Source organism: Antechinus flavipes, chromosome 2 (genome assembly GCF_016432865.1).
Source record: "Antechinus flavipes isolate AdamAnt ecotype Samford, QLD, Australia chromosome 2, AdamAnt_v2, whole genome shotgun sequence".
Taxonomy (NCBI): Eukaryota; Metazoa; Chordata; class Mammalia; order Dasyuromorphia; family Dasyuridae; genus Antechinus; species Antechinus flavipes.
This window is the reverse complement of record NC_067399.1, coordinates 468,304,213-468,329,341: the sequence shown is the minus strand read 5'-3', so window position 1 is coordinate 468,329,341 and position 25,129 is coordinate 468,304,213. Positions and strand designations below refer to the sequence as shown.

General features: G+C 36.6%; 1 protein-coding gene across 3 annotated transcripts in view; it reads left to right on the top strand.

The window, feature by feature from the left end:
- MAPKAP1 (MAPK associated protein 1) overlaps nucleotides 1–25,129 on the top strand; it is a 327,452-nt gene that overhangs the window by 282,043 nt on the left and 20,280 nt on the right. For all 3 annotated transcript variants that reach the window (XM_051979649.1, XM_051979647.1, XM_051979648.1), the window contains one exon: nucleotides 925–1,062. In XM_051979649.1, coding sequence (XP_051835609.1) covers nucleotides 925–1,062 — 138 coding nt within the window. The remainder of the gene's footprint in view (nucleotides 1–924; nucleotides 1,063–25,129) is intronic.

Below are 25,129 nucleotides of genomic sequence, written 5' to 3'. Positions count from 1 at the left end.
CTAGACTTCTAAAGTGTAATGAACAAAAGCCCTCACATGAAATAGGCTGGTGTGATTTGTCTTTTGTGCCACAGCATGCCCATTTTATTATTTTAATTACTTCTTCTACCTTTTTTTCCCATACTGACCTTGACCTTTATCCTCTGACCTAAAAATGCAATTACTTTAAAGCTCCATATGGGTCCCACTCTGGTAGGTGCATTGAAGGTTTTGTCTCACTCCGTCAACAGACAAATCCTTTAATTTTCAATGAATGAGAAAAAGGAAGCGCCTGGCATAGGTCATATATTTTATTCTGAGTATATATTCTCTTATGATACTGGAAAATTGATCGGTATAAATTTCAGTGATTATCTTAGGATGTTTTGTAGCCCTAATGTGCACATTTTCCCTGCTTTTTTTAATCCCTTGTTATTATAGAGTCTGCTTTTCACAGTTTTGGAAATCAGATCTGAAGGAGCAATATTAACATTTTTCACTTCTGTCCCTAACGGCTCTGTTGCATGTTTTTCCCTGATGTTTTACACCTAGTGCTGTGTGTAAGGCAGCATACACAAATAAGCAGTGTTTCATTGCTTCTCCTCAGAAAATCAGACCGATAAATGGAAAGACTATAGAATCGTAGTGTATCAGAGCTGGAAGGAAATGGAGACTTGGCAGTGGAATATTTCAACTGGAAGAAGGCTGGAATAAGGGCAGTAACACACAAAAAGGAGAATTCACAGCTTGCCCAGGGTACAAAGCTAGCCATCCATGGAGATGGGATTTGAACCCAGGGTTTCTGACTCCAAATGTAGGGTATCTCTAAATATGAGCTAGTAGTTTACTGCTGCTATACTAATTAGCAATGTATAAAGGGTATATATTGTGATATTGTTCGTGCAGTATGCTGACATTTGTTTTTCTCTCTCTTCTGACTTAAAGGTATATCTGGAGACAAAGTGGAGATAGACCCTGTTACTAACCAAAAGGCCAGCACAAAGTTCTGGATTAAACAGAAGCCCATTTCAATCGATTCTGACTTGCTGTGTGCCTGTGACCTTGCTGAAGAAAAAAGCCCAAGTAAGGCAGTCCTTTTATTTATATCCTTCCCCTGCTCTTCCTCTGTGTGTGTGTGTGTGTGTGTGTGTGTGTGTGTGTGTGTGTGTGTGTGTGCTGGGTGCCAAGAGAATATATGAGCACCATGTCCTTTCTTCCTTGAATGTGTTTAATGTGTTGCAAAGCATTTCTTTCCCTTCAGCCAGAGTGTTATAATACCAAGATTTTATAGGTCCACGTTCTATTAATTTTTCATTAGAAATCAGTGTGATCCATTAAGTAAAGGCAAGTGAGCAGAGTCCTTTCTGTATCTTGCACTGGGATTGCTATTTCATAATTAAATAGTATCCTAACTTTAGTTTTCTGACTTAGGAAAGTAGTCAGATATTTGTGTTCCTTCCACAATGGCAATATCAGGAAGCCACACTGTTTGCAGAGAGAGAGAGAGAGAGAGAGAGAGAGAGAGAGAGAGAGAGAGAGAGAGAGAGAGAGAGAACTTGCTTGATAGCATCACAGGATCATAGAATGTTAGAGCTAAAAGAGACTTTAGAACTTAAAAGTTAGGACAAAAAAAGTTAGGGCTCAAAAAGCTCTTAGAGTACAGGATGTGAGTGATTAGAGGGCTAATTTAGAACAAAAAACATCAGAATTAAAGAATAGTGGTTCCCATCCTTTGTTAATTCTGATATTCTTTGAATGTTCAGACTTCTTTTTAACATCAAAAAAGTTCATAGAACTTCATATCCTAATCATTATATTCTTTGATTCCACTGATTGAGGAAAGATATGACAAAAAACTGAATTCAGTAAAACTTTTAAATTAATCTATATTAATCATAAGAGTATTAGCATGTTTTTTAAGTAACAAAGCACAAATATGCAAGATATTTTATTTGTAGAAATTTTATTTACTACTTTTTAATGAGGTGGTTTATACTTTCAAGATTATAGTTTATATAAGTTTAATTGAAATAATTAAAATTTCAATCTTAGCTCTGGTTCTTAATAAAGTTTTATATCACCTCTTTTACAGCAGTCCCCCTTCCCTAGGAGTCTACTGCCATAGAGAACATTTAGTTCATTGCCCTAATTCTCTTGAGAAGGAATCAAAAACCAAGAGGCCAGGTAACTAGATGTTCCCTAGGGGGGTTCGATGCTCAAGCCTCAGGGCTCCTGACGCCAGATCCTCATGATAAGGAGTAGTATAACAAATTACATCCTCAAAAGAAAAAGTAAGAAATGACAGAGTCATAGACTGTTTGCCATATGTCCCAGATCTACATCTATTTTGTAATACATGACAGTTCTTCAGGCAAGAAAATGTAGACAGCCCTTGTAGATAGCCACCTACTTATTCTGCTCAGTCTAGTGACTCAGTTTTGTTCTTTTAGTTGAATTTTTTAACGTACTTCTCTTATCTTACCAGAACTTTTTTTTTTTAAGTACTTTGAGACATTTGGAGATTTAAAAAATTTTAAAGATTTTGAATTAAAATTTTAAGAATTTAAAAATAGCTCCATTTCTGGAGTACGTTAAAATATATGAGACACTCATCCCACAATATCCATATGAAATAGGATTTGTAAGTTAGCATTATTTCTATTTTACAGGTAATAAAACAGATTCAGGGAATTTAAATTATTTAAGATTATAGGATTTATATCTGAAAGAAATCTTACTTGGAGTTCATTTTTGCAGACTCCCTTCTTTTTCAGATTAGGAAACTGAGACTCAAAGAAATTAAGTAACTTGCCTAAAAGTCACACAAGTAGTAAGAATCAGAACTAAGTTTCAAATCCAGATTGCTTCACACCAAGGTCAATAATCTTTTTCTGCTGAATTGTTAGACTTCTCTTAATTTTCCATAAAATCATCCCAGATTTTGGGGTATATTTCATCCTTTCTTATCTAATAAGAATTTAAACAAAAAGGTTAAAGATGATGGAGAGAGAATGAGCAAAAAGAATACCAGATGTAGTGAGATAATGTTGTCATTTCACTTCCATAAAAAGTGCATATTGTAAGTAAATTGACTTAAATATGTAGGGGAATTTCAGTGAGCTCTTGATCTATTAAAGCACAAATGTCAACAAGATCTGCCCCACTAGATAGTGTCAAGGACGCTCATCAACAAACCATGCATTGAATGAATGATTGACAACCTCTCTAGTTGAAATCCTAGGAAGCCCCTCACCAAAAGATTGTCCACCAGGACATGAATTTGTTTAGAGTTTTTTGGGACCACAGTAACTCATGAACTCTCTCTTGCCCATTGTGAAGAATATGTTCACCAGTGAAATACCAAACCACCGAAGGAGAATTCATATGAAGCACACTAAAACTAGAGGGAATCTTACAGATCATCTCATCTAACCCTTTTGCCATCTCACAGATGAGGAAGATAATCAGGACCAGGGAAATAGTGGAATTTGTGCAAGGTCATATAATCGATTGATGTCAAAGCTGGGATTTTAACTTAGAGCTCAATTCTTCCAGACTTTCAAGTCCACTGCTCAATCCACTATACCACACTACCTGCCATCACTACAATATTTTATTAGATGAGGTGGGAGTTTTTAAATCAATAGATTCAGAATGAATTATTTTGTACCACACCAAAATAGAGAGACATTTAAACCAATCAGCTTATGTGCTGTGTGGTTTATTTTATGGCTTCCAGTATTTTTATCAAATTAATTCAGTGAATAAATCTAAAAAGTTCATCTTCAAACCATCATCAACCCACTGAATGAATTTATGAGACCTTTTTTAAGGATTAATGATAACCCTTTTTTATCTTTTGTATCTGTTGAACCTTAGGAAAAAAGTTATTTTAACACCATGAAAGGAATGAACCTTACTATATTTCATAAGTTTAGTCTGTGATTCTTATCAGCTCAATGATGTATGTTTGTAGCTGAGTTTACATCAAAAATTATTCTTGGAGCCTCCTTGAATGAATTATTGTGAAGACACAGGCTGAAAATAGATAAGATTTTTGAGTTCTGCAATATATTTTCTTTTCCCCGTTTTTATCTCTTGCATCCTAAGTATGCTGCTTCCTAGTCTTGCTGAAGCTAGAACAAGAATGAGGCAATTGTGAAAATATTCTTGAGTTCTTTTTGAAATAACCGTATATTATTAGCATTATTGTTGGGAAGATAATGAAGCTCTTCTCTGTCCATCATGTGATAAGTTTGGAAAAATCTTTAAACAAAAAACGAATGAAGAACTTTCTAAGAGGACCTGTTGTATTGTTTATCCAGAAAATTGTTGTCAGGCCATTCTAGTGGACTGCACAAGGAAAATGACCTTGTTTTATTAGCTCTATATTCCAAAAGTCTCTGAATGATAGACTTGGTAGATAGACTGAGCATTCTTCAAGGGGAGCGGCTTAGTGTCTATTTGTCACAGACTTTTACAAGGAATCCCTCTTCAAGAATTGAGTCTGACCACTCAAGTCCTCTCCACATCAGATTCTATGATTGTGCCTAGATAGCGAAAAGAATGATAGATTTAGGGTCAGAATACTACCTATGCATCCTTAATAAAGTTTACCTTCTCCCTTTTGACTTCTGTTTCCTCCTTTGTAAAATGAGATGGTTGAACTAGATGAAATATTAGAACTAGAATGTAGTATTAGGTTTGGAGTTAGAGTATCTAGACCAGAATCTCAGCTCTGTCTCTTCCTTGCTATCACTTTTTGGGCAAGTCATTTTATCTTCCCGGACTTGAGTCTTCATTTATAAAATATGGTAGTTAAACTAGTTGATCTCTAAGGTGTTTTCCAGCTCTAAATCCTATGATCCTATTACTTCACCCTATGAGCAGATTGCTGGCAATGAAATGCATCATGACATACATCTCTGGTCTGAGAAAGACTGACACCCTGCAGCCCTACTTCATCAGTATCCATTGTATGGCTTTTATCCCTTTAACATCAAGTTCTCACCATTAGGTCATGTTCACCAAAGGAAGATTTGTGACCCAGTCTCCCCGTATGTGAATAAGGTTCAGGAACTCCACAAAACAGACATGAGGCTTTTTTTAAATTTTGCATATAAACATGAACTCTTTAAGAAACTAGATGAGAAATTCTTCCTGTCCCAACATAGAATTGAGACTAACCAAGCAAACTCTTTTTAGCATTGGAAACAGTTATCTCCCATCTTGATTTTATAATCATGTATTTATGTAATGTTACAATGCTAAGGCCTAATTTACAAAAACTGGTAGGAATCATAAAGACCTTTTAGTCCTCTCCTTTCGTCTTCCAGATAAGGACACGAGGCAAGGAAAAAAGGAGAAATGTGATAGAACTACACAGTGAGAAACCCCAAGGAATGGAAGCAATTCTTCCTAGAACTAAGCGAGGTTTTAACTGACTACTGAGTTATTCTTGTTGTTATATAAAATAATGAAAGTGGCAGTGTGGCATCATGGATTGAATGCAGAACCCTGGCTTCTGATCCTGTTTCTGTCACCTCATCACAACCTACATTAGTGGAAGCCATTTCCACACTCACCAAATCACAGGTCTTTGAGTTATTGACAGGCAGTAATAATAAGGATATTAGTTCTCATTTCAATTACTCTCCTGTTACTGTAGGGTTTCTTTTGATTACTACAAATTATAACCCCTCTGTATCCTCTCCTCTTGTACATTTCTTATGCTTATCTTTTCTTAAAGTTTCCATGGAATATCTATCCATTGTGCTAGAGCTCTTTCCTGCCTTCTTTTACTATTTTTTGGATGTCACTGGAGCATATTTCTTTAGTGCTTCATAATTTTCCAAAGCCCAAACCTATTTTCATGAATTAGTGAATAAAAATATTAGTCACTTCCCCTCCCTTCTTTTAAATAAAAAAATGAAAACAACCAAGATTGAGAAGGCAAAAGTGGTTTGCTTGATGTAATACAGCTAATAAGGATGAGAGCTGAAATTTCTTCCCAGTTCTCCTGATCCCATGTCCTGTGTTTTTTCCACCACCCTGTGTAACAATACAGACTGTGTGCTTTTGAAATTTAAACCAACACATTTTTGTGTGATTTTTAAGAATGGGATATTGCAACCTCACATCACAAGCCAGTGGTCTTTCCTTTCAACTGTCCCCCACTAGAATCCATTTGACACTTTTTAAAGGGCTAGTTATAGTCGAGCAGAGCTAGGGTTTTTTCACAGAAAATTCTGCAGATTTTGAGTCCTGAAAGGAAGAATTCTATCATTAAGAAATAAGATTTAAACCTTAATAAAGTAGCTGTCATTTTTATAGCTGAAAAGAGTCTTGTATCTCAATTAAGTATACATAATATAACATCTTAAGGAAGCAACATAATAGGTATAATATGATTATGTTCTTTTGCAATAGTGTAATTTAAATGAAATCTGATTCTGTTAATGCCAGTTGTGTTTTTGGACTAAAGAATAAAGCTTCTCTGCTCTAAAGCAAAGTATTCAAAGAGTAACTGGTATGTTTATAGAATCCTGGAATCGTAGAGTTGGAAAGGACCCACAAACACTGGAATTTGAAAATACCTTAAACTATCAGATGATTTCATTCAAAACATTAGGAAATAGAATATTAGACTGTATGAGATTAGAACTTCAAAGAACCTTACACAATAGATTGTCATAGTTATTGGGGATTTTTAGAACATCTTGGAACAAATATCATACAATGTTAAAATTTAAAGGAAACTTTAAAAACTTTAAAAATATGTTTATTCCAGGTCCATCATTTTACAGAGGGAGGCCAAGAGGAGAAAGATGATAAAGGCCATATTGAGTTTCCTCAGAGGTCATGTAGTCCAAACCCATGTGAATCAGAAACTTCCCTGTACAGCAGAGGTATCAAATATATGTCCCTTGGCCCATAACAACTCCTAAGAATAGCCTGAACTAAATTAAAATATATTGGGGAGATATTTAACATAATAAATAAAAACACAGCAAAACATAGATAACATAACATCTTAAAACTTACCTCAGTATGCAGTGCAGAGAAACCCTTATTGTTTTACATGAGGCCCCTGTTTCTTTGTGAGTTTGACACCTCTCTCTGTTCTATCAATGGTCTATTTAACAATAGATTATATGATCTACATCACTAGAGACTAGTATCTCGTCTGATGACAAGCTCATTACCTCTTTAGTCAATTCATTCTATTCCTTCTAAGGTTAGGCTGCCTCCTTATAACGTCTATCCATAAATGAATCTCTTAGTCCCAGTGAAATAAGTTTAACCCTTCTTTCCCATGACAGTCCTTCAAATACATGAAGATACCCATCATCCCACCATCACATTTTCTTTTCTCCATGCTAGACATCCATAGTTCCTTCATCTGGACCTCATGTAACTGACCATCTGTCAGTTTTATCCTAGTCACCCTGGCCACTCTCTCAAAAAACACATGTTAACTTGTCCATATTCTTCTGAAAGTCTGGTACCATGGTTAGACAGGACATTGCATGAGGCCTGCCCAGGGTAGGAGATCTGATCAGCACGTCCTTTTTTAAGAAATGAGAGTAAACTTGTGATCTTCAGAGGGACTATAGAATAATTTTGTTGCAGTGGAAAGAGTCAGGATTTAGAAACAGGAAATCTGGCTTCAGAATTCTGCTGATTCTCAACGCCTGTTTGGTCTTTGGCTCATTATTTAATCTTTCTGGGGTTCAGCCTCTTGACTCATAAAATGAAGACATTAGACTAGATCATCTCTAATGATGATAATAATTCTCATACGTCACAAAGTGTTTTTCCCATTGAAGTCATTTTACAAGGTAGGTAGTGTAAGAACCATTTCCCCTATTTTAAAGATGAAAAAATAGGACCCCTGAGAGGGAAAATGGTTTGCCCAAATTCACACAGTGAGTAAACGTTAGACTCAGGATTCACTCACAGGTCTCCTGACCCCATGGGGCCAGTACTCAGTCTCTTAAGCGCCATCCAAATCAACATCCTATTTTCAGTTGTAGTGATGACCCATTTGAGTTCCTGAAGGTGGGCTTAAGGTAGAAAAATGAGGTAAATGGACCTTGGGAAGCAGCCACCTGCCCTCCAGCTTAAAGTCAATCTTCCTTTTCATAAGTACTTGACAAGATCAGTAAAGTAGTGGATCTAATTTGCTAATTAAATTAAAGCCACAGAGTAATGATTTGTCCACATTGATTTGTTTTATATAGAAAAGCTCACTATTGTTTTCAAGGGAGATGGCAGTAGGTTTCTTTCATAATAAAGCCAGCTTAAACACAAAAACCTCTTTGGTTTTTTATAGGTCAGAAATAACCAGGTATGTCCGAGCTGTAATTGAATTGCCTGTTTTTCACCCCCCACTGTGGAAGATTTCTTTGGTCCCCATTCCATTGTTATACTGGGGCTTAACAGAATGTTAACCTGGTAATAGGCACAGGGCCTTCCCCATTATACGTCTTGCTATCGAACGGTTCTGCATGGCTAGTTAAAGAAGATGGCAAGAAGATTAATGAAAGCCAGGCTAATACAGGAGGGGGTACTTTTGCAAGACTTCCAGTGAGGAGATATTAGAACTGAACCCGAGCTTGGCTTTTTCTTTATCCCATGACCTTTGAACTTGCCTTACTGTTGAGAGCTGCCAGTGACAGCAATACGTTGATTGATGCCAGTACATGAGGCAGGCTTGCCATTGAATTCCACATCTGCACGAAAATAGCTTTTCCTGCAGAATTCATACTGGCCGTAAGTGGTGGCCAAATTGATGGCTGAAATGCCTTGGTGTAGCTTTCATTTAAGCCAAGAGGGGATTGGATGTTTTAATTTGGTACCAGGTTTCCACACATGATGTACCTTTGGGCCATATGTGATAAACTGATTCCAAGACCACCCTCATTGTGAGAGTATATTATAATAGTGCCTAATACATAAGAAAAATCAAGGCATGAATAAATCAGTATCAAAATTTTGTTCAAATAATAAAGTATTTCGTACATAGATTTTGCAAAGAAGCATAGTAAAGAAAAACACTGGCTTTAGATAGGGGAGATCTAGATTCATTGTGACTTTGGTCAAGTCCTTTTCCTTCTTTTCCTCATCTGTAAAATGGAAATGGAAATTCTTGTACTTTATCTCTCATGGGGTTTTTGTAAGGAAAGCCCTTAGCAGAATTTAAAGTGCTCTGTCAGTTCCATGCCCCTCTACTGACACAGATCTGTTCCATTTCACCTTAGTAGGTGGTCTTTGTGAGTTGTTGTAGCTAGAAATTCATCACCCTATGGCCAGCCCAGAGATCTGCCTCTCTCCAAATTTAGCCAGCTCAGTCCTGAGATGACAGGGACTCTCTTATAACATCCTTGAAGCCTTTCAGTTTGGTAGAATTTGCCAGAATTTGAACTACAGTGGCACAGAGGGGTGGTGTGTGTGTGTGTGTGTGTGTGTGTGTGTGTGTGTGTGTGTTTGAAAATATAGTTTGCTCTTTCCTCATACCCTTTCCTCCTCTCTAACTCCTTAGACCCTCTCTAAAAGATTGGGACAGGGATGTCTAACTCCTCCCTAGGACAGAACCTTCTCTTTCCCTATCATGTGGAGGGCCTTTGTCTTAGTGCATAGTTATCACCCATTCATAAAATAGTTTATGGTAATCATAATAAGTACCATTTCTGTAGTTTTTCATAATTTTATAGAGAATTTTCCTTACAACAGCTCCATGAATTACATAAGGAGGTGTAGTATAAGGATTGTCATCTTCTTTTTACAGATGAAGAAACTGGGGTACAGAGACAAAAGTATTTTGTTTTCTTTTCACACAGCTCTTCTGTCAGAGTTAGGATTCAGACTTAGCATGATGTAATGAAAAGAACCTTGAATTTGAAAATCAAGAGCTCTGAGTTCAGATGCCACCTTTGGCGTTCACATGTGACTATGGGCAAATGACAAACTTTATACTCTTTAATTTCATCTTACATAAAATGTGGAGGAGTTGGGGTATTGATAATACTTTATGAGACTATGGGAAAAAAAAGATGCTTTGTGAATTACAAAAATCTATAGGGATAGAATTTGTTGCTAACATAGTTAATAAACATTAAAACTAGGACTTTAATTCAGGTGATATTGTAGAAAGACTACAATATTTGGATATGGGGGGACTTGTTTTTATCTCATCAGGCTGTCTCCTACAAATCATCTCTCTCATTTTTACAGCAGAGTGTGAATGCCTGTGATTGTTAGTCACCTCTGTTAGTGTTTTATTCATGTCAAAAAGAATCTCTGAAAGAAGGGACTCTGTGTGTGTGTGTGTTTGTGTTTGTATGTGTTTCAGAATGGACAGGGCCAATTAGGTTTTATTCCTGTGGAACTCTGAATAACACAGTGTATGCCTTGTTGCCTGTCATTTCCACCTTTTCTTCCTTCTGCTTTGCACAGGTTGCATCCTTGGCAGGAAATAGTCACATGAACCTGGCAGGTGGCCTAGTCATGGGGTAGAGAAAGTAAGTTATTTGGTTCCAGGTGCACTCTTCAGGACAGATGATTGTTTTTTTTCCTTTTCATGACATATTTCTCCATACAAAAAGAAAAAACTGAAAATAGACTACTTATTGTTGGTTAAAACAGCTGTAAGTTTTAAACATAAGTCGGGTAGCTTTTAAGACTAAATACTCAAAAGATTGAAATTCAAATCTGATGTCCCATTTGAGTCCCAGTGGATCCATTATTGAGGTGTATCAAGATTTTAGGATTGAAAGCCCAAAAAGGCCTCTTTTTTTTTTTTTTTTTTTTTTTCAAATGAGGACATTGAGGGCCAGGAAGTTTAAGTGATCCGCCCAGGATTGATGTGGCTGATCCTGAATCTGAGCTCAAGTGTTTTCACTCCATAGCTAATACTCTTTTACCTTTATATAATACTAAAACAAAGAATCATAGTGTCAGCAAGCACTTTAGTATCTAAAATGTTATACAAGTTTAAAACAGCAAATTTAGAACTGGAAAGGGCCCTTCAAGATCCCTAGCCTAACCTCCTATTATATCTATGACTTTGCCCCATAGAGGTGAATTGACTTTCTAGAAAAGATTTTGGAATTTATACTTTCCTACAGGATACATGTGTGCTTAAAGTCTTTCTCTTTTTTTTTCTCCCAAAGGAGGGTGATGGTTTTTTTCATGCCCTAATACAAGCACATTTAAAAATTAAAAATGGTATAGTCAATGCTGCATGAGTGTGGAACAGAACTGGCCTTAACTTATTAAATACTCTGTTATTGAATCGCCTTTTCATAAGAGCACTCTGGAGCACAATCAGAAACCGTGCATTGCCTCATCCTTTTAACAAATATGTTCCGTAGCCCTATTAAAAGGGGTCTTCATCTATCCTGTCAAAGGGAGTCTGCTGGGGTTTTTTAGTTTAATTACACTATCCAATTAAAACTCCTTGCTGCATTTTGATTTGCCTCTCCTTGGGCTTGAGTGGATATGACATTTACAAGGCTCGCCTTTCAAGCAGACAATAGTATGATTGATGAGGGGCACATGCAATGAAGAAGGCGATTGCCATGTGGAAGCCGTGCTTAGTGCATTTTGATTTATTTATCGTCTCCTTCCAAAACAAGGAGGCTGCTGGTGAGAAGATTTCCGGCAACTGCAGGGTCTGCCTTGGTTCTCAGAGATTCCAAGAAGAGAAAAACACTGAGTATCTAAAAAAACACAAAGATCAGAATAGCTTACATGACTCCATTCCAAGTCAGTATGGTGGGCTACTTCTGAGTCCTACAACATAAAAAAGAGCAGCAGCAACTACCATTTCTGTGGTGCACTTAATCCTACAAAGGGTTAACCTCACAACACTTCTGTAAGAAGCAAGGGTGCATGTTTTCTCATCCCCGTTTTACAGATGAAAAAATGGGCTTGAGATAGCTAAGTGACGGATGGAGCTTTGAGAGTTCAAGCCTGGAACATACTATCTAGTTTTGTTTTGTTTTGTTTTTTAACAGATGAAGAAACTGAAGCCTAGAGAAGATAAGTCTTTTGTCTGGGATTAGCTCAGTACTGAGTAGCAGTGCCAGAATTCAAACTCAGAACCTCTAATAGATTCCAAAACTATTGTTCTGACTGCCCTATCACCTGATTCAGCCACTTCATTGAACAAGTGAAGAAGCTGACTTTTCCCAAGATTGCAATGCTGGCAAAAGGCAGGGCCCAGACTCCAGGGTTCTTTCTGCTCCTTTGCCCTGCCTTTTTCCTGAGGAGCCTGATGTTGTAACATGTCATTAAATATCATACTTGCCTGAATCCAGGCCACTCTTTTGTCCTAGAAAGCTTTCAGCTTCCTCTCAGCTTATAGAAAATCAGAGCATAGCCACTAATCATGCTCTTACAAAGGTGACATATTGTGGGACGATCAGGAAAAAGGAAATGACAATGAATGATTCAAAAGGCAGTGATAATAAAAATGAATAAGACATCTCTTTTTTATTTGATATAATGAAAGAAAATATTCACAGTAAACTTTTAATGTAATAATTTCATAGTTATTTTTAGTGTATATCTTTATACCCTTTTTTTCAGAGTTCATATTTTAAGAGGTAAAGCCTTTTTTTGAGGGCAACTTCTGATCTATTATAATAATAATAATAATAATAATAGTAATAGTTGACATTTACATGGGGATTTGTGATTGGCAAAGCACTTTACATTATCTTATTTAGTCTTTATTGTATCCCTGAAAAGCATCATGTGGTATAATCCCCATTTTGCTTGAGAGGAAAACAGATGGAAAGACATTCAGTGATGGTCACATAGCAACTTCATATCAGAGGTAGCAACTTGAGGTCTTTTTCTAATTCCAAATCCAGTACTTGTTCCATGATATTATTTTGCCTTATTTAATATATTTGTGTTATTTACATCTAAAGAGATCTCATTTTAGAAGAATAGACTATATTCAAAACAATATATTATGTCATAAAAAAGATTGTTACAATGCTTTTATGGGGTCTAGCATATCAGAAAGCAATGTAGGTTTCACCATATTATCCATTCCATGGAGAATACAATACACCTATGTCTGGTCTGTTATATTCTATTAATGTGTACCTGACTCCTAAATCACACATTCACTTCCTTCTATCAAGGGGCTGAAGAGCATGTTCCATAAATTTTGGGTAGCTTCATCCAGACAAGAATATTCATTTCCAAGAGTAGATATTTAATAAATTCAGCTACTGATACCATATGAAAGACCTCTGAATCTTGGATACCTGGCTAAGTCTACAGACCTTGAAAGATGCCTTATTGGATCAGCATCAGATGTGTGATCTCCAAAGCCTCTCTTTTCTCATCTATAAATCAGAAGATTGGACTAGATGATCCCTGCTGTCCCTTCTAGCTCTAACACATTACATGGTGTGCTCTTTTCCCTGCTGGGTTGCAAGAGCTTCTCTTGGCTTTTCTGCAAAATGCATGAATTAGACTAAATGCTCTCAAAGTTTCTTTTCAGTTTCATTATTTTGTTATTAGCTTTTCTGATCACCTCTGGAGAGGTGAAGGTGGGCCTAGGAGGTGATGGTCTTGTGTATGATGGTCACAGATTTGGTAGAAGACCTGGAAATGATTTAGTGTTACCTGGAAAAGAAAAATCCTGTCTTGTTCAAAATACATCATGGCAGTCCATTCAGGACAGGATAGATGGGAGTCGTGTGTGCATTTTTATGTCACTGAGAAAAAGGCAGCATAGTAGAATGAAAAGAGGAATTAGTTTATACAGTGACATCTGCTAGCCTTGTGACGTTGGATTTGACCTTTGAGAGCCTCGTTTTCTTCCCCTGAAAGAGGAGACAATACCATTTGCCCTGACAACATCACAGGGTCAGAGCTCAGAGAAGGGTGTGATAGTAGTGTCATTGACAAAATGCATGTCAGAAAGTTGAATGGTTTATGAAATAGATGTGTTTATTCAGGGACCCCCACTTAACAAAAATTCCAGAAAGGTGGATACTGGGATCTCCATAATGACAAAGTGAAGCTCTGTTGAGAAGGTCAGGTGTTATTCATTGTTTTTATAACTTAAATTTTTTAAGGATCCAGATAAATAAATATACATCTTCCATCAATGCCAATCATAGTCCCTCCAGGTCTTGATAAATGGATTTCCTAAACTGCTATTACCAAAATAAAAATAAACCCGTTCCCTGATGGTCAAACCTTCCTTGAGGAGACTCTACACTGAGCTATATTGATCCTTAGGAAAGACTGTGTGTCCCTCGGCTGCTCCTTAAAACATTTCTGAGTTAAATGGATGTGCTTGAAACTTGTCTTCCCCAGATAAAATTCTTCTAAGCTTGGGATCATCACAATCCTACAGTGAGAATTTAGGGGGAAGATCTGGACATTTTTATTAACTTATTTTAAGATTGTTCCTTCACACTTTGTAATAAACAAAGATGACTTCCTAGGATCAACATATGTTAGGTCTTTGTAGCAATAGAAATCCATTGTAGGAGTCAGGCCTGTACTTGGAAAGACATTTTCCTTCTTTAGAAAGAAAACTTCTTTCAGCTATTTTTGTTATTTTGTTGTTGACTTGGGCTTCATAGGCTTATAATGACAAAACAATTATCTAGGTATAATAGAAAATTTGCATTCATTTGCATTTTTCTCTCTTTTGATCATCATTTCTTCTAATTCTTTTTAGGCTGATTCAGTATCATGACAGAACATAACAGATTATTAGGGAGATTGGCCTGAGAGAGGGAAGAGAAAAGGAGGCAGAGAATATTCCCTCCTAAAAAAGACTATTCTGAAAAGGGGATTTCACAATTGGAGAGAAATAGTAAAAAAAACTCCTTTTTCTTTGAGTAGTGCTACCCATCTGTCTAGGACATCACAGATTAGAAAATAAACTCTGTGGATTTAGCCAGGCTGGTCCTTGGTCAGCAGACAAGTAGGCCATTGCTGGCTCTGTACTTCAAATCTTTCAAGGTTGTTAAGGGTCTGCTATGACAGCTTTAGAGAATCCACAATCACTATGCCTGGATTAGATATCAAAAAGCAGAGTGTGGAAATTATTACTCTGAATAATTGTACAAGGAAAGTTACCAAGCCACTTGCCAAACAATAAAGAGAGCTAGGGAGAGGGCACTGAGATTAGCATCCTCATTTTGCAGGGGTAGAAACAGACTCAGAGAAATGAGATGATTTGCCGATGGCCACCCAGTTAACAAGAGCTGGGGCTCAGAGATTTCACCCTCATTCTAGGACTCTTTCCATCATGCCATAGGCCCCTAAAAACCATGTTAGATTGAATTCTCCTCTATCCCTTTTTCTATGGACATCCTAAGTCTCCTACTTTTGGCATGATTAACACACCAAAAGACACAGTTCTTCAGATGTCTCCAAATTACTCCTTGCCCTGTTAGTTTGATCTGTGGAGCCAGGATAGTGTTCCTGTAAGAACACCTTAGGCTGAATTAGTCGAAAGCCTTTCTTTTTAGTTAGAATTCATATTGCCGAAGATAAATTACAGGGCAGGAGCGCCAGCGTCTGTCCTTCTGACATTGGTAGTGCTAATTAGTTGCTGCTAAAGCGTTATTCTCCGTTGTCTCTAGAGACCATTTCACTTTGCTTTGAAAAACTGTAGACACAAATGCATTTTTGCGTATCCAGATTGTAATTTTGAGGTCTAAAAATGGACACACTCTTCAAATAGGTGTGCTGCCTTTTAATGTTACATTTGCTATTACTACCCTGACTTGGACTACTCTACTCTTCCTTAAGTTGTCCATATGTCAGGTTCAGCAGGCATGGAGTTAGGGATGGGGACAAGCCCTGTGTCTCAGAGCCAGAGATTCTAGAAAGCATGGTCACCACAGAATATTAAATCTGGAAGAGATCTTAGAACACAGAATGTTAAAACCATAGGCATCCATAGTGTGGACTGGCTGTGCTCACACACTTGAGATGAACCCATCCCCCTAAAGAGGTCAGCACCAATAAAAAGAGTTTTTTCCCTTGACCAATTCATCTCAAGTTCTGTTCCTGAAAGACTTCCCAGCATAATAGACTAAATTAATAGGACAAGAGCAGTTTGGAGACATCTGAAAAGCTACCTCAGTCATGCCAAATATATGATCATTTGATACTTCCATAGCCTGAGAGGTAGAGAACAATTCAGACATGAGGGAAAGGGAAAGAACTAATGTATTGCATATCTTCTCCCCACTCCTGCCACTATTACAACTTTGTGTGCTAAGACACCTGGCCTGTGCTTCATGTTTGCATATGCCTATGGATAGAATATAGGATTCTAGAATGAGAGAGGAACTTTGATTTCCTGAAATTAATATAATTAAATCTTGAGCAGAGACCAGCTTTGTGTCCACATGCAGAAATTTCTACTAGACCGTGGGTCCTCATGAATAGAGTTTTGCATTAGGAAGATTACTTTGGAAGTGGAAAAATAGCTTGAAGTAGTGCTAGACCAAATTCTTATTACTATATCTGGGTTGAATAACCAAAGGATGGAATATATGGAGGAGAAGAAGCAGTGCAAAGTAAGTCTGAAAAAGTTGGATCTTACCAGATGATGATCTTACCTAAGTGGGATCACTGCTTTACTTCCACAAACAAGATCCTGTTTATAATTGCCAGAAGAGGTGAAAAAACCCTTAGCCTATTTCTCTCTTTAATGAATTCTGAATTGAAATATGAAATATGAAAACAAAGAGTCAAGAGCCCCTGATACTATTCAACATCACTGTAAATACATAATTTCACATTCACAGTAAATACATAATGATTGGTGAGGTTATAACAGCTGATAGATTAGACAAGGCCTCACATATAGATGATGGTACTTGAGCTAAGCTTTGAGAGAAAGCAGAAAGGCTGGGAAGGGGAAATGGAGAGAAGGTCCATTCTAGTCTAAGAAAGGAAAGAAGTGAGGAAGGAGGAATTACATGTGCCAGGCACCATGCTAAATACTTGACAAATATTATTTCACTTGATCCACACAATCCCCTGTAAGATAGATGTTTGTATTGTTCCCATTTTAGAATTGAAGAAACTAAGGCTAACAGGTTAAGTGATTTGCCCAGCCAAGATTATTCAGTTACAAAGGTTTTCAGATACCAAGACCAGTGCTCTTTCCACTGTTCTTCCTAGCTACAAGAAGGAGCAAAAAAACCATTTTGGTTGAACTGTAGAACACAAATTCCTCTTGTATTTGACCCTAAAGATTAGAGGAAAACACCGTAGTTAATACTGAATAAGAAGTAACATGATCAAATCTATGCTTTGAGAAAATAACTTTGGCAGTTGTGTGGATGATGGACTGAAGAGAACTGAAATTTGAAGTATGAAGTCTAGTTAGGAGGCTAAATAAAAGGTGATGAGGGCCTGAACTAGGATGGTATCTGTGTGAGCAGAGAAGAGGATGATGCAAGAGATTGGGGGGCTGGTAGAAGTGAAGAATGGGATCTTAAGCTGCATTAATTGCAAATGTCCATAGGTAGAAAGGGTGAATGAATTCATGAAAAGAGCCCTGGATTTGAAAAAAGGAAATCTGAGTTCAAATCCCAGTTCAGTCCCTTACTATTTGTGTAAACTTGGGCAAAGTAACTTAACCTTTCTGGATTTCAAATTTTTCATTTATAAAATGAGAAAACTATTACATAATCTCAAGATCTCTTCCAGCTCTGAATCCTTTAATAGTACTAGAGTCTTCTGCCCTCCCTTCAATCCTTTTTCAGATAAAGGGTTTTTTTTTAAGCTTTTTTATTTTCAAAACATATGTATAGATAGATTTCAACATTCACTCTTGCAAAATCTTGTGTTCCAAAATTTTTCCCCTTCCTTCTCTTTCCCCTCCCCTGGACAGCTGGCAATCCAGTATATGTTAAATAGCACTTATCATGCTATACAAGAAAATCAGATCCAAAAAGGGGAAAAAAATGAGAAAGAAAACAAAATACAAGCATACAACAACAGAAAGAGTGAGAATGCTATATTGTGATCCACACTCAGTCCCCAGAGTCCTCTCTTTGGGTGCAGATGGCTCGTTTCCTCACTAGTCTATTGGAATTGGTCTGGAACACCTCAGTGTTAAAGAGAGCCATGTGCCTCAGAATTGTTCATCATATAATCTTGCTATTGTTGTGTGCAATGTTCTCCTACTTCTACTCACTTCACTTAGCTTCAGTTCATGTAAATCTCTCCAGGCCTTTCTGAAACCATTCTGCTGATTGTTTCTTATAGAACAGTAATATTCCTTTTTAAACATTTTTTTCAATTTATTTTTAATACACATTGCTTTATGAATCATGTTAGGAGAGAAAAATCAGAACAAAAGGGAAAAACCATGGGAGAGAGAAAGAAAAACAGAATAAAGAAGTGAACATATGTGTTGATTTACATTCAGTCTCCTTAGTTCTTTTTCTGGATGCAGATGGCATTTTCTGTCCAAAGTCTATTGGGATTGCTTTGTTTTAAAGGGAGCTATACCCTTCATGGTATTTATGTAGTGTTGCTATCACTGAGAAGAATCAAGCCTTTTATAGTTGACCATTGCACATTCTTGCTGTTATTGTTTACAATGTATTCCTGGTTCTGCTTTTTTCACTCAGCATCAGTTTGTGTAAATCTTTCCAAGCCTTTGTAAAATTAGCTTGTTTATCAGTTTTTTATAAAACAGTAAGATTCCATTATCTTCATATACTACAACTTGTTCAGCCATTCCCTAGTTGATAGGCATCTACTCATTTTCCAATTCTTTGCTACCACAAAAAGAGCTGCTACAAATATTTTTGCATATGGGTCTTTTCCCTTCTTTATGATTTCCTCCTGTTAATATCTTACTGCTCTGGCATTCTCAGTGTGTGACATTCTCAGTTGAGCCTTGTCTTAGCTGCTTTCTCAGAGTTCCCTAAAACAAGAAGGAAATGACTTCTAGATCAAGAGAGCATAAGACAGAGTTGTTGACTATGCTGTAAGTTGGAAAACTCATTCTAATGGAAAAATATGGAAAAGTGACAACCAATCATTCTCCAGAGAAGATTCATTTCCTGTAGTTTTATAAGTTCCTTGAGAGCCAGATCTATTTCATATATAGTTTTGTACTACAGTGCCTTATAGATACTTAACATTTATTTACCAAATTGAACTGTAGCACAGATGCATCCTTCTTTCCTAATGCATCTGCAGGAATTTGCTATGGTATATAAATTAATATTTTGGTATATAATTATGGTATATAAGTTAATTTTAAAAATCATCATTCTCATAATAACCAATTAAGTTTGTTTCTTTTCTGGCAGGGAGACAATTAACTTTTTGAACTCTGATATATTTTCATAGTTCAGTAGAGTTATACAAGTGTGAATCCAGGTGATTTATCTGTTAATAATAGATAAGAAAAAAGAACTCCACAACTGAAATATAATATGGGAACAGAGAGAGGAGACTGGGATTCATCTTCAAAAGAGGACACTTTAGTTTAAAAAAAAAAAAAAAAAAAAGCTTCTATCTCAAAGAAAATGTAAATGGTTCCCTGCCCAGAGAGAATTTATAGAACAACACAAAAAAAAAAAAAAAATCCAAAATCAAAAGAGAAACATTAAGGGAAAACTAAAGAAAAAAATTAAAACCATCCAAGAAAAACAAGAAAATGATGAAAAAAAAGTTGACCAATTAGAAAAGGAGGCACATAGTCTCAAAGATAAAAATAACTCTTTGAAAATTGGAATCTGGCAAAGGGAAGTCAGTGAAGCTATGAAATACCAAGAAATAACAAAACAGATTATTAAGAATGAGAAAATAGAAAAGAACGTTAAACATCTCATAAGAAAAACAACAGATCTAGAAGAAAAAAATATACGAATAATTGGATTATCAGAGAGTTGTGACCAAAACCAAAACCTTGACATAACAATGCAGGAAATAATCCTAGAAAATTGTCCTGAGTGAGAGAACATGAGGAGAAAGTAGAAATAGGAAAAAAAAAATTACCAATCACCACCTCAAAACATTATTTTGTAGAAAACACATAGGAATATTAATGCTAAATTTCAAAACCTTCAGATTAAAGAGAAAATTTTGGAGAAAACAAGAAAAAAACTCAAATATGCTGGAGCTACAGTTAGAATTGCACAAGACTTAACAGCAACTACGATAAAAGACCACAGGTCTTGGAATCATATCTAGAAACAAGCAAAAGAACTAGACCTGCGACCAAAAATATTGTAACCAGTAAAATTATTTATAATTTTCAATGAGAAAAAAATGGGCATTCAATGAACTTGCAAGTTTTTAGGACTTTCTATCATCCATACCCAAACTTAACAGAAAATTTAACAAATAAGAACCAAAATCAAAGAGCAATTTTAAGGAACTCAATATGGACAAACTGTTTAAACATGGACAGATTATTTTTAACATGGGAAATATATACTTTATGTTTAAGATTTACAGAGTAAGCTTAAAAGAGAAATTGGCAGAGTAAAGGTAAAAATAGTAATCATGTTATACAAATGAGGTGCATAGGAAGAATAAACACAGAGCATTAGAGGGGGGTAGAAGGGCTTGTAATTCTGAAAACCAATACCTATCAGAAATGGGTTCAATAGCAATACTACATAAATACCATGAAAGGTATAGCTCCCTTTAAAATCTATAAAGAAATAAGGGGGAGAGAAAAAAAGTCAGCAGGGATAGGAAAGACGTGTATTGGGGGGGGGGGTGATTATGTATACATATGTATATATCTATGCTTGCTTGGGGGTAGAGGGGAATAAAATGGAGAGACATGTGTGTGTACATATATATATATATATATATCCTTTCTTAACTATAACCTGCTTGGCTAGGAGGAAATGAAAGAGAGGGGGAAAAGAATAAAGTAAATAAGGTAGGTGCACAGCAGAGAACCAAAGAACAATTTACAGGGAAGTAAAGAAAAGACAGACACTTAATTTCTTCTACTGATATATATATATATATATATATATATATATATATATATATATATATATATACACACACACACACACACACACTTTCTTAAATTGATATTTGTTGTCATACATTTTGAATCCTCCCTGATATTCTGCTGGGCACATGATAATGTTATTGTTTTGTTTCATTTTGTTTTGCATTGCTTTTCTGTTTTTCTTTCTACTTGTTCTGTTTCTTCAAATAAATTTGGGGGAAAAAATTTTAAATAATAGATAATAAAACTGTGACCACTTGAACACACAATTCAATTCAGTCAACATTCATTAAACTCTTACTATGTGCCAGGCACTGTACTAGGTACCAAATATACAAAGAAAAGCAAAAAAAAATCAGTTTCTGCTCTCAGAGGGCTTGCAGTCTGATGGAGAGAAAACATGCACACAATTGTGTACAGACTAGACATATGCAGGCTCCACTGGAGGCATTCTCTGAGGGAAGGCACTGAGATTAAAGAGAACTGGGAAAGGTTGAGACTTGAAAAGTGAGAATTCCAGACGTGGAGGACAACTGGCGAAAATGTGGACAGAAAAAGTGTCTTGTTTGAGGAACAGCAAAGGAGCCATGTAATAATGGCTTTAAAAGTCATACAGAGGATTTTATATTTGGTCTTGGAAGTAATAGGGAACTCCTAGAATTTGTTGAATAGGAAGGTGACTTGCTGTAATTTTGAAAGATCATTTTGATTGCTGAGTGGAAAAGGGATTGGAATAGAGAAAGACTTGAGGCAAGGAGACTGAGCAGCAGACTATGCAGGTATCCATCAGTCAGAAAACAATTATTTGCCTATTTTTTGCCAAGCACTATGCTCAGTGCCAAATATAAGGTTATGAGGGCCTGCTGTATCAGTGTCAGAGAAGAGAGATGGGCATATATGAGAGAAAGAAAAGGTAATAATAATAATAAGTAATAATAATAATAAGACTTGGCAACTGGATATAGTGGGGTGGGGTAGTAAGAGACAATTAGGGTCATGGATGACCCCTAAATTGTAAGCCTAGCTGAGTAGGAAGGCAGTGGTACTTTTGACAATAGAAAAGTTAGAAGAGAGAGACGAGGAAGGGACATAGATAACAAGTTCAATTTTGGATATATTGAATTTAAGATGTATACAAGACATTCAGTGTAAGCTGTCCAGTACCACTTGGAGATGTGAGGCTCTAGGTTAGCAGAGAGATTAGGACTGGATACGTAGATTTTAGAATTATCAGCATCATTATTTGTGGAGTTGTGAATGAATCCAACCGTTCTGGAGAACAATCTGGAATTATGCCCAAAAAGTTATCAAACTGTGCATTCCCTTTGATCCAGCAGTGCTACTATTGGGTTTATACCCCAAAGAGATACTAAAGAAGGGAAAGGGACCTGTGGATGTGCCAAAATGTTTGTGGCAGCCCTGTTTGTAGTGGCTAGAAATGAATGGATGCCCATCAATGGAGAATGGTTGGGTAAATTGTGGTATATGGATGTTATGGAATATTATTGTTCGGTAAGAAATGACCAGCAGGATGAATACAGAGAGGCTTGGAGAGACTTGCATGAACTGATGCTAAATGAAATGAGCAGAACCAGTTGATCATTATATACTTCAACAGCAATACTGTATGAGGATATATTCTGATGGAAGTGGATTTCTTTGACAAAGAGAAGATCTAACTCGGTTTCGATTGCTCAGTGATGAACAGAAGCAGCTACACCCAAAGAAAGAACACTGGGAAATGAATGTAAACTGCTTGCATTTTTGTTTTTCTTCCTAGGCTATTTTTACCTTCTGAATCCAATTCTCCCTGTGCAACAAGAGAACTGTTTGGTTCTGCACACATATATTGTATCTAGTGACATTTAACATATATAGAACTGCTTGCCATATGGGGGAGGGGGTGGAGGGAGGAAGGGGAAAAGTCAGAACAGAAGTGAGTGCAAGGATAATGTTGTAAAAAATTACCCAGGCATATGGTTCTGTCAATGAAAAGTCATGATTATTTTAAAAATAAAAAAAAAGAATTCAGCATCAGCATAATTGGATTTATGGGAGCTGATGAAATCACTAAATGAAATAGTATAAAAGGAGAAAAAAGGAAGGCCCAAAATAGAGCCTTGGAAAACACTCATGGTTAATGGGCATGACCAAAATGACCCAATAAATTAAATAGAGGAGTGCTCAGAGTAGTATCATGAAAACAGAGAAAAGAGAGTATTAAGAAAAAGTGGGTGATAGTGTTAAAAGCTACAGAGAGGTCAAGAAGGACAATGATTGAGAAAAAAAAAACTTTTAGCAGAATTTAATATGCTTCAGCTGAAGTAAAAAAGGCAAGAGTAGCAATCATGATCTCAAAGCAAAAGTAAAAATAGACCTAATTAAAAGACAATCAGGGAAATTACATTATGCTAAAAAGTACCATAGACAATGAAGTAATATCAAAATTGGACCAGTCAGTAGAGTTTTATGACTTTCTTCAGCATTGTGCAGCATCATCTAAGTTAGGAGCAAAGATGATGTGTTGCAAGGTTTGGGCAAGGCAAGATCTTAGATAGACTAAAGAGATAAAAAGAAGAAGACAATGTTAAATTGCAGTGATTCACCAAGGTACCAAGATGGGGAAGAGAGAAGAGGGCAGACAATGCAAGGGGGATGGTCTGAGAAAGAACTGATGGGTGAAGGGAATGGAGGAAAGAACAGTCTGATAAAGATGAAGAACAAAGTTTGAAGTTGCAAGGCAGAAAGGTAGAGTAACAAGAGATTTATGATCAGATGAAAGAATTTCATAAATGTGGAACACTTGAGGGTGTTGGCAAGATCAAAACTATGGCTTCCTCTGTGTGTAACTCTAGTGGAATGGAAGAATATATCTTGGAGATAAAAGTCAGAAAAAAGAATTGGGAATCTAAGGTGGTGTCGGTTGGTATCAGTATGCCTGCTCTTAGGGCAGGAATTGTAGAGAAGCAAAAAACTGTGAGCCATGCACTGAACTCATTGACAAAGGAATTTTTTTTTTTTTTTTTTTTTTTTTTTAGAACCTCAGATAAGGAGAGCTTGTGGTAAAAGGAAATCTTGGGAGTGGCAGTGGGAAATATTCCAACTCCCTTCTCCCTCCCAACATACATAGTTACGCATATACACTGTCACCAGTGAGTGCTGGAATATGAGTAAAAGTGCAAAGAGTGCTGGAAAGGGCAGCCAGGAAAGCTGGGTCATCACAAGAGAGCCCGATGTAAGTTCAGGAAGATGGGAGCAAGCAAGAAATGAAAATGTTTAAGGCTGTAAGATGAAAGCTAGTTACCATGCAACCCATGCATACCAGAGAGCACAGTGAAAGATAGCTTTTGGATAGCTTTTGAGTGGGAAGTGGGGTGAGTGCAGGGGGAAATGGGAATAAAGGATAAGTTAGTGAGAAACAGAATGGGGTTGTAACAATGGCAAATGAGGGTTGAGAGTCAGTGAAGAATAATTCCCATGGGTTATCATTGTCCCTAAGGTTTTGGCTTCGAATTGAATTGTACCAAGATTGTTAGCCGTGTGTGCCTGAAGAGAGGCTGGGGAAACAGTAGGGGGAGAAATTTTGAGAGCAGCTACACAGGAACAAAGCAATCCCTGTGAAATAAAGAGTGCCTAGTGTGTGATGGAATGGATGCTCAGGGAGGCAGACACAGATATTTTTCAACTTAGCAAACATTTATAAGAACCTACTATGTTCCAAACACCATGTTCATTGCTTGGGTACAGATGAAAAATAACAGTTACTCCCTTTGAAGTGCACGTAATCTAATGGAGACAAACAGAGGAAGTTATAAAACAGAAACACATAAGTACAATACAAGGTATAGGTTATTACATGATAGGAATATTGCAGATACTCTTGGAAATTTGAGGAGATCACCTTGAGCTGAGGTGTTTATAGAAGAAGAGATATACCAGATGGGAATCTTCAAGGAAGGAAGAGATTTTCCCAGAGATAAGAAAGGAATATATGCCTGATATGATAAAAGGCTTGCACAAATGAGCAGAAGCAGAAAATAGCTAAACAAGGTCAAAAACTAACTAGTGGTCTGTGATGAATAGAATGTAATAGGTATGAAAAGAATAGGATGAAATAAACTAGAAAGGTAAATTGAATCCTGA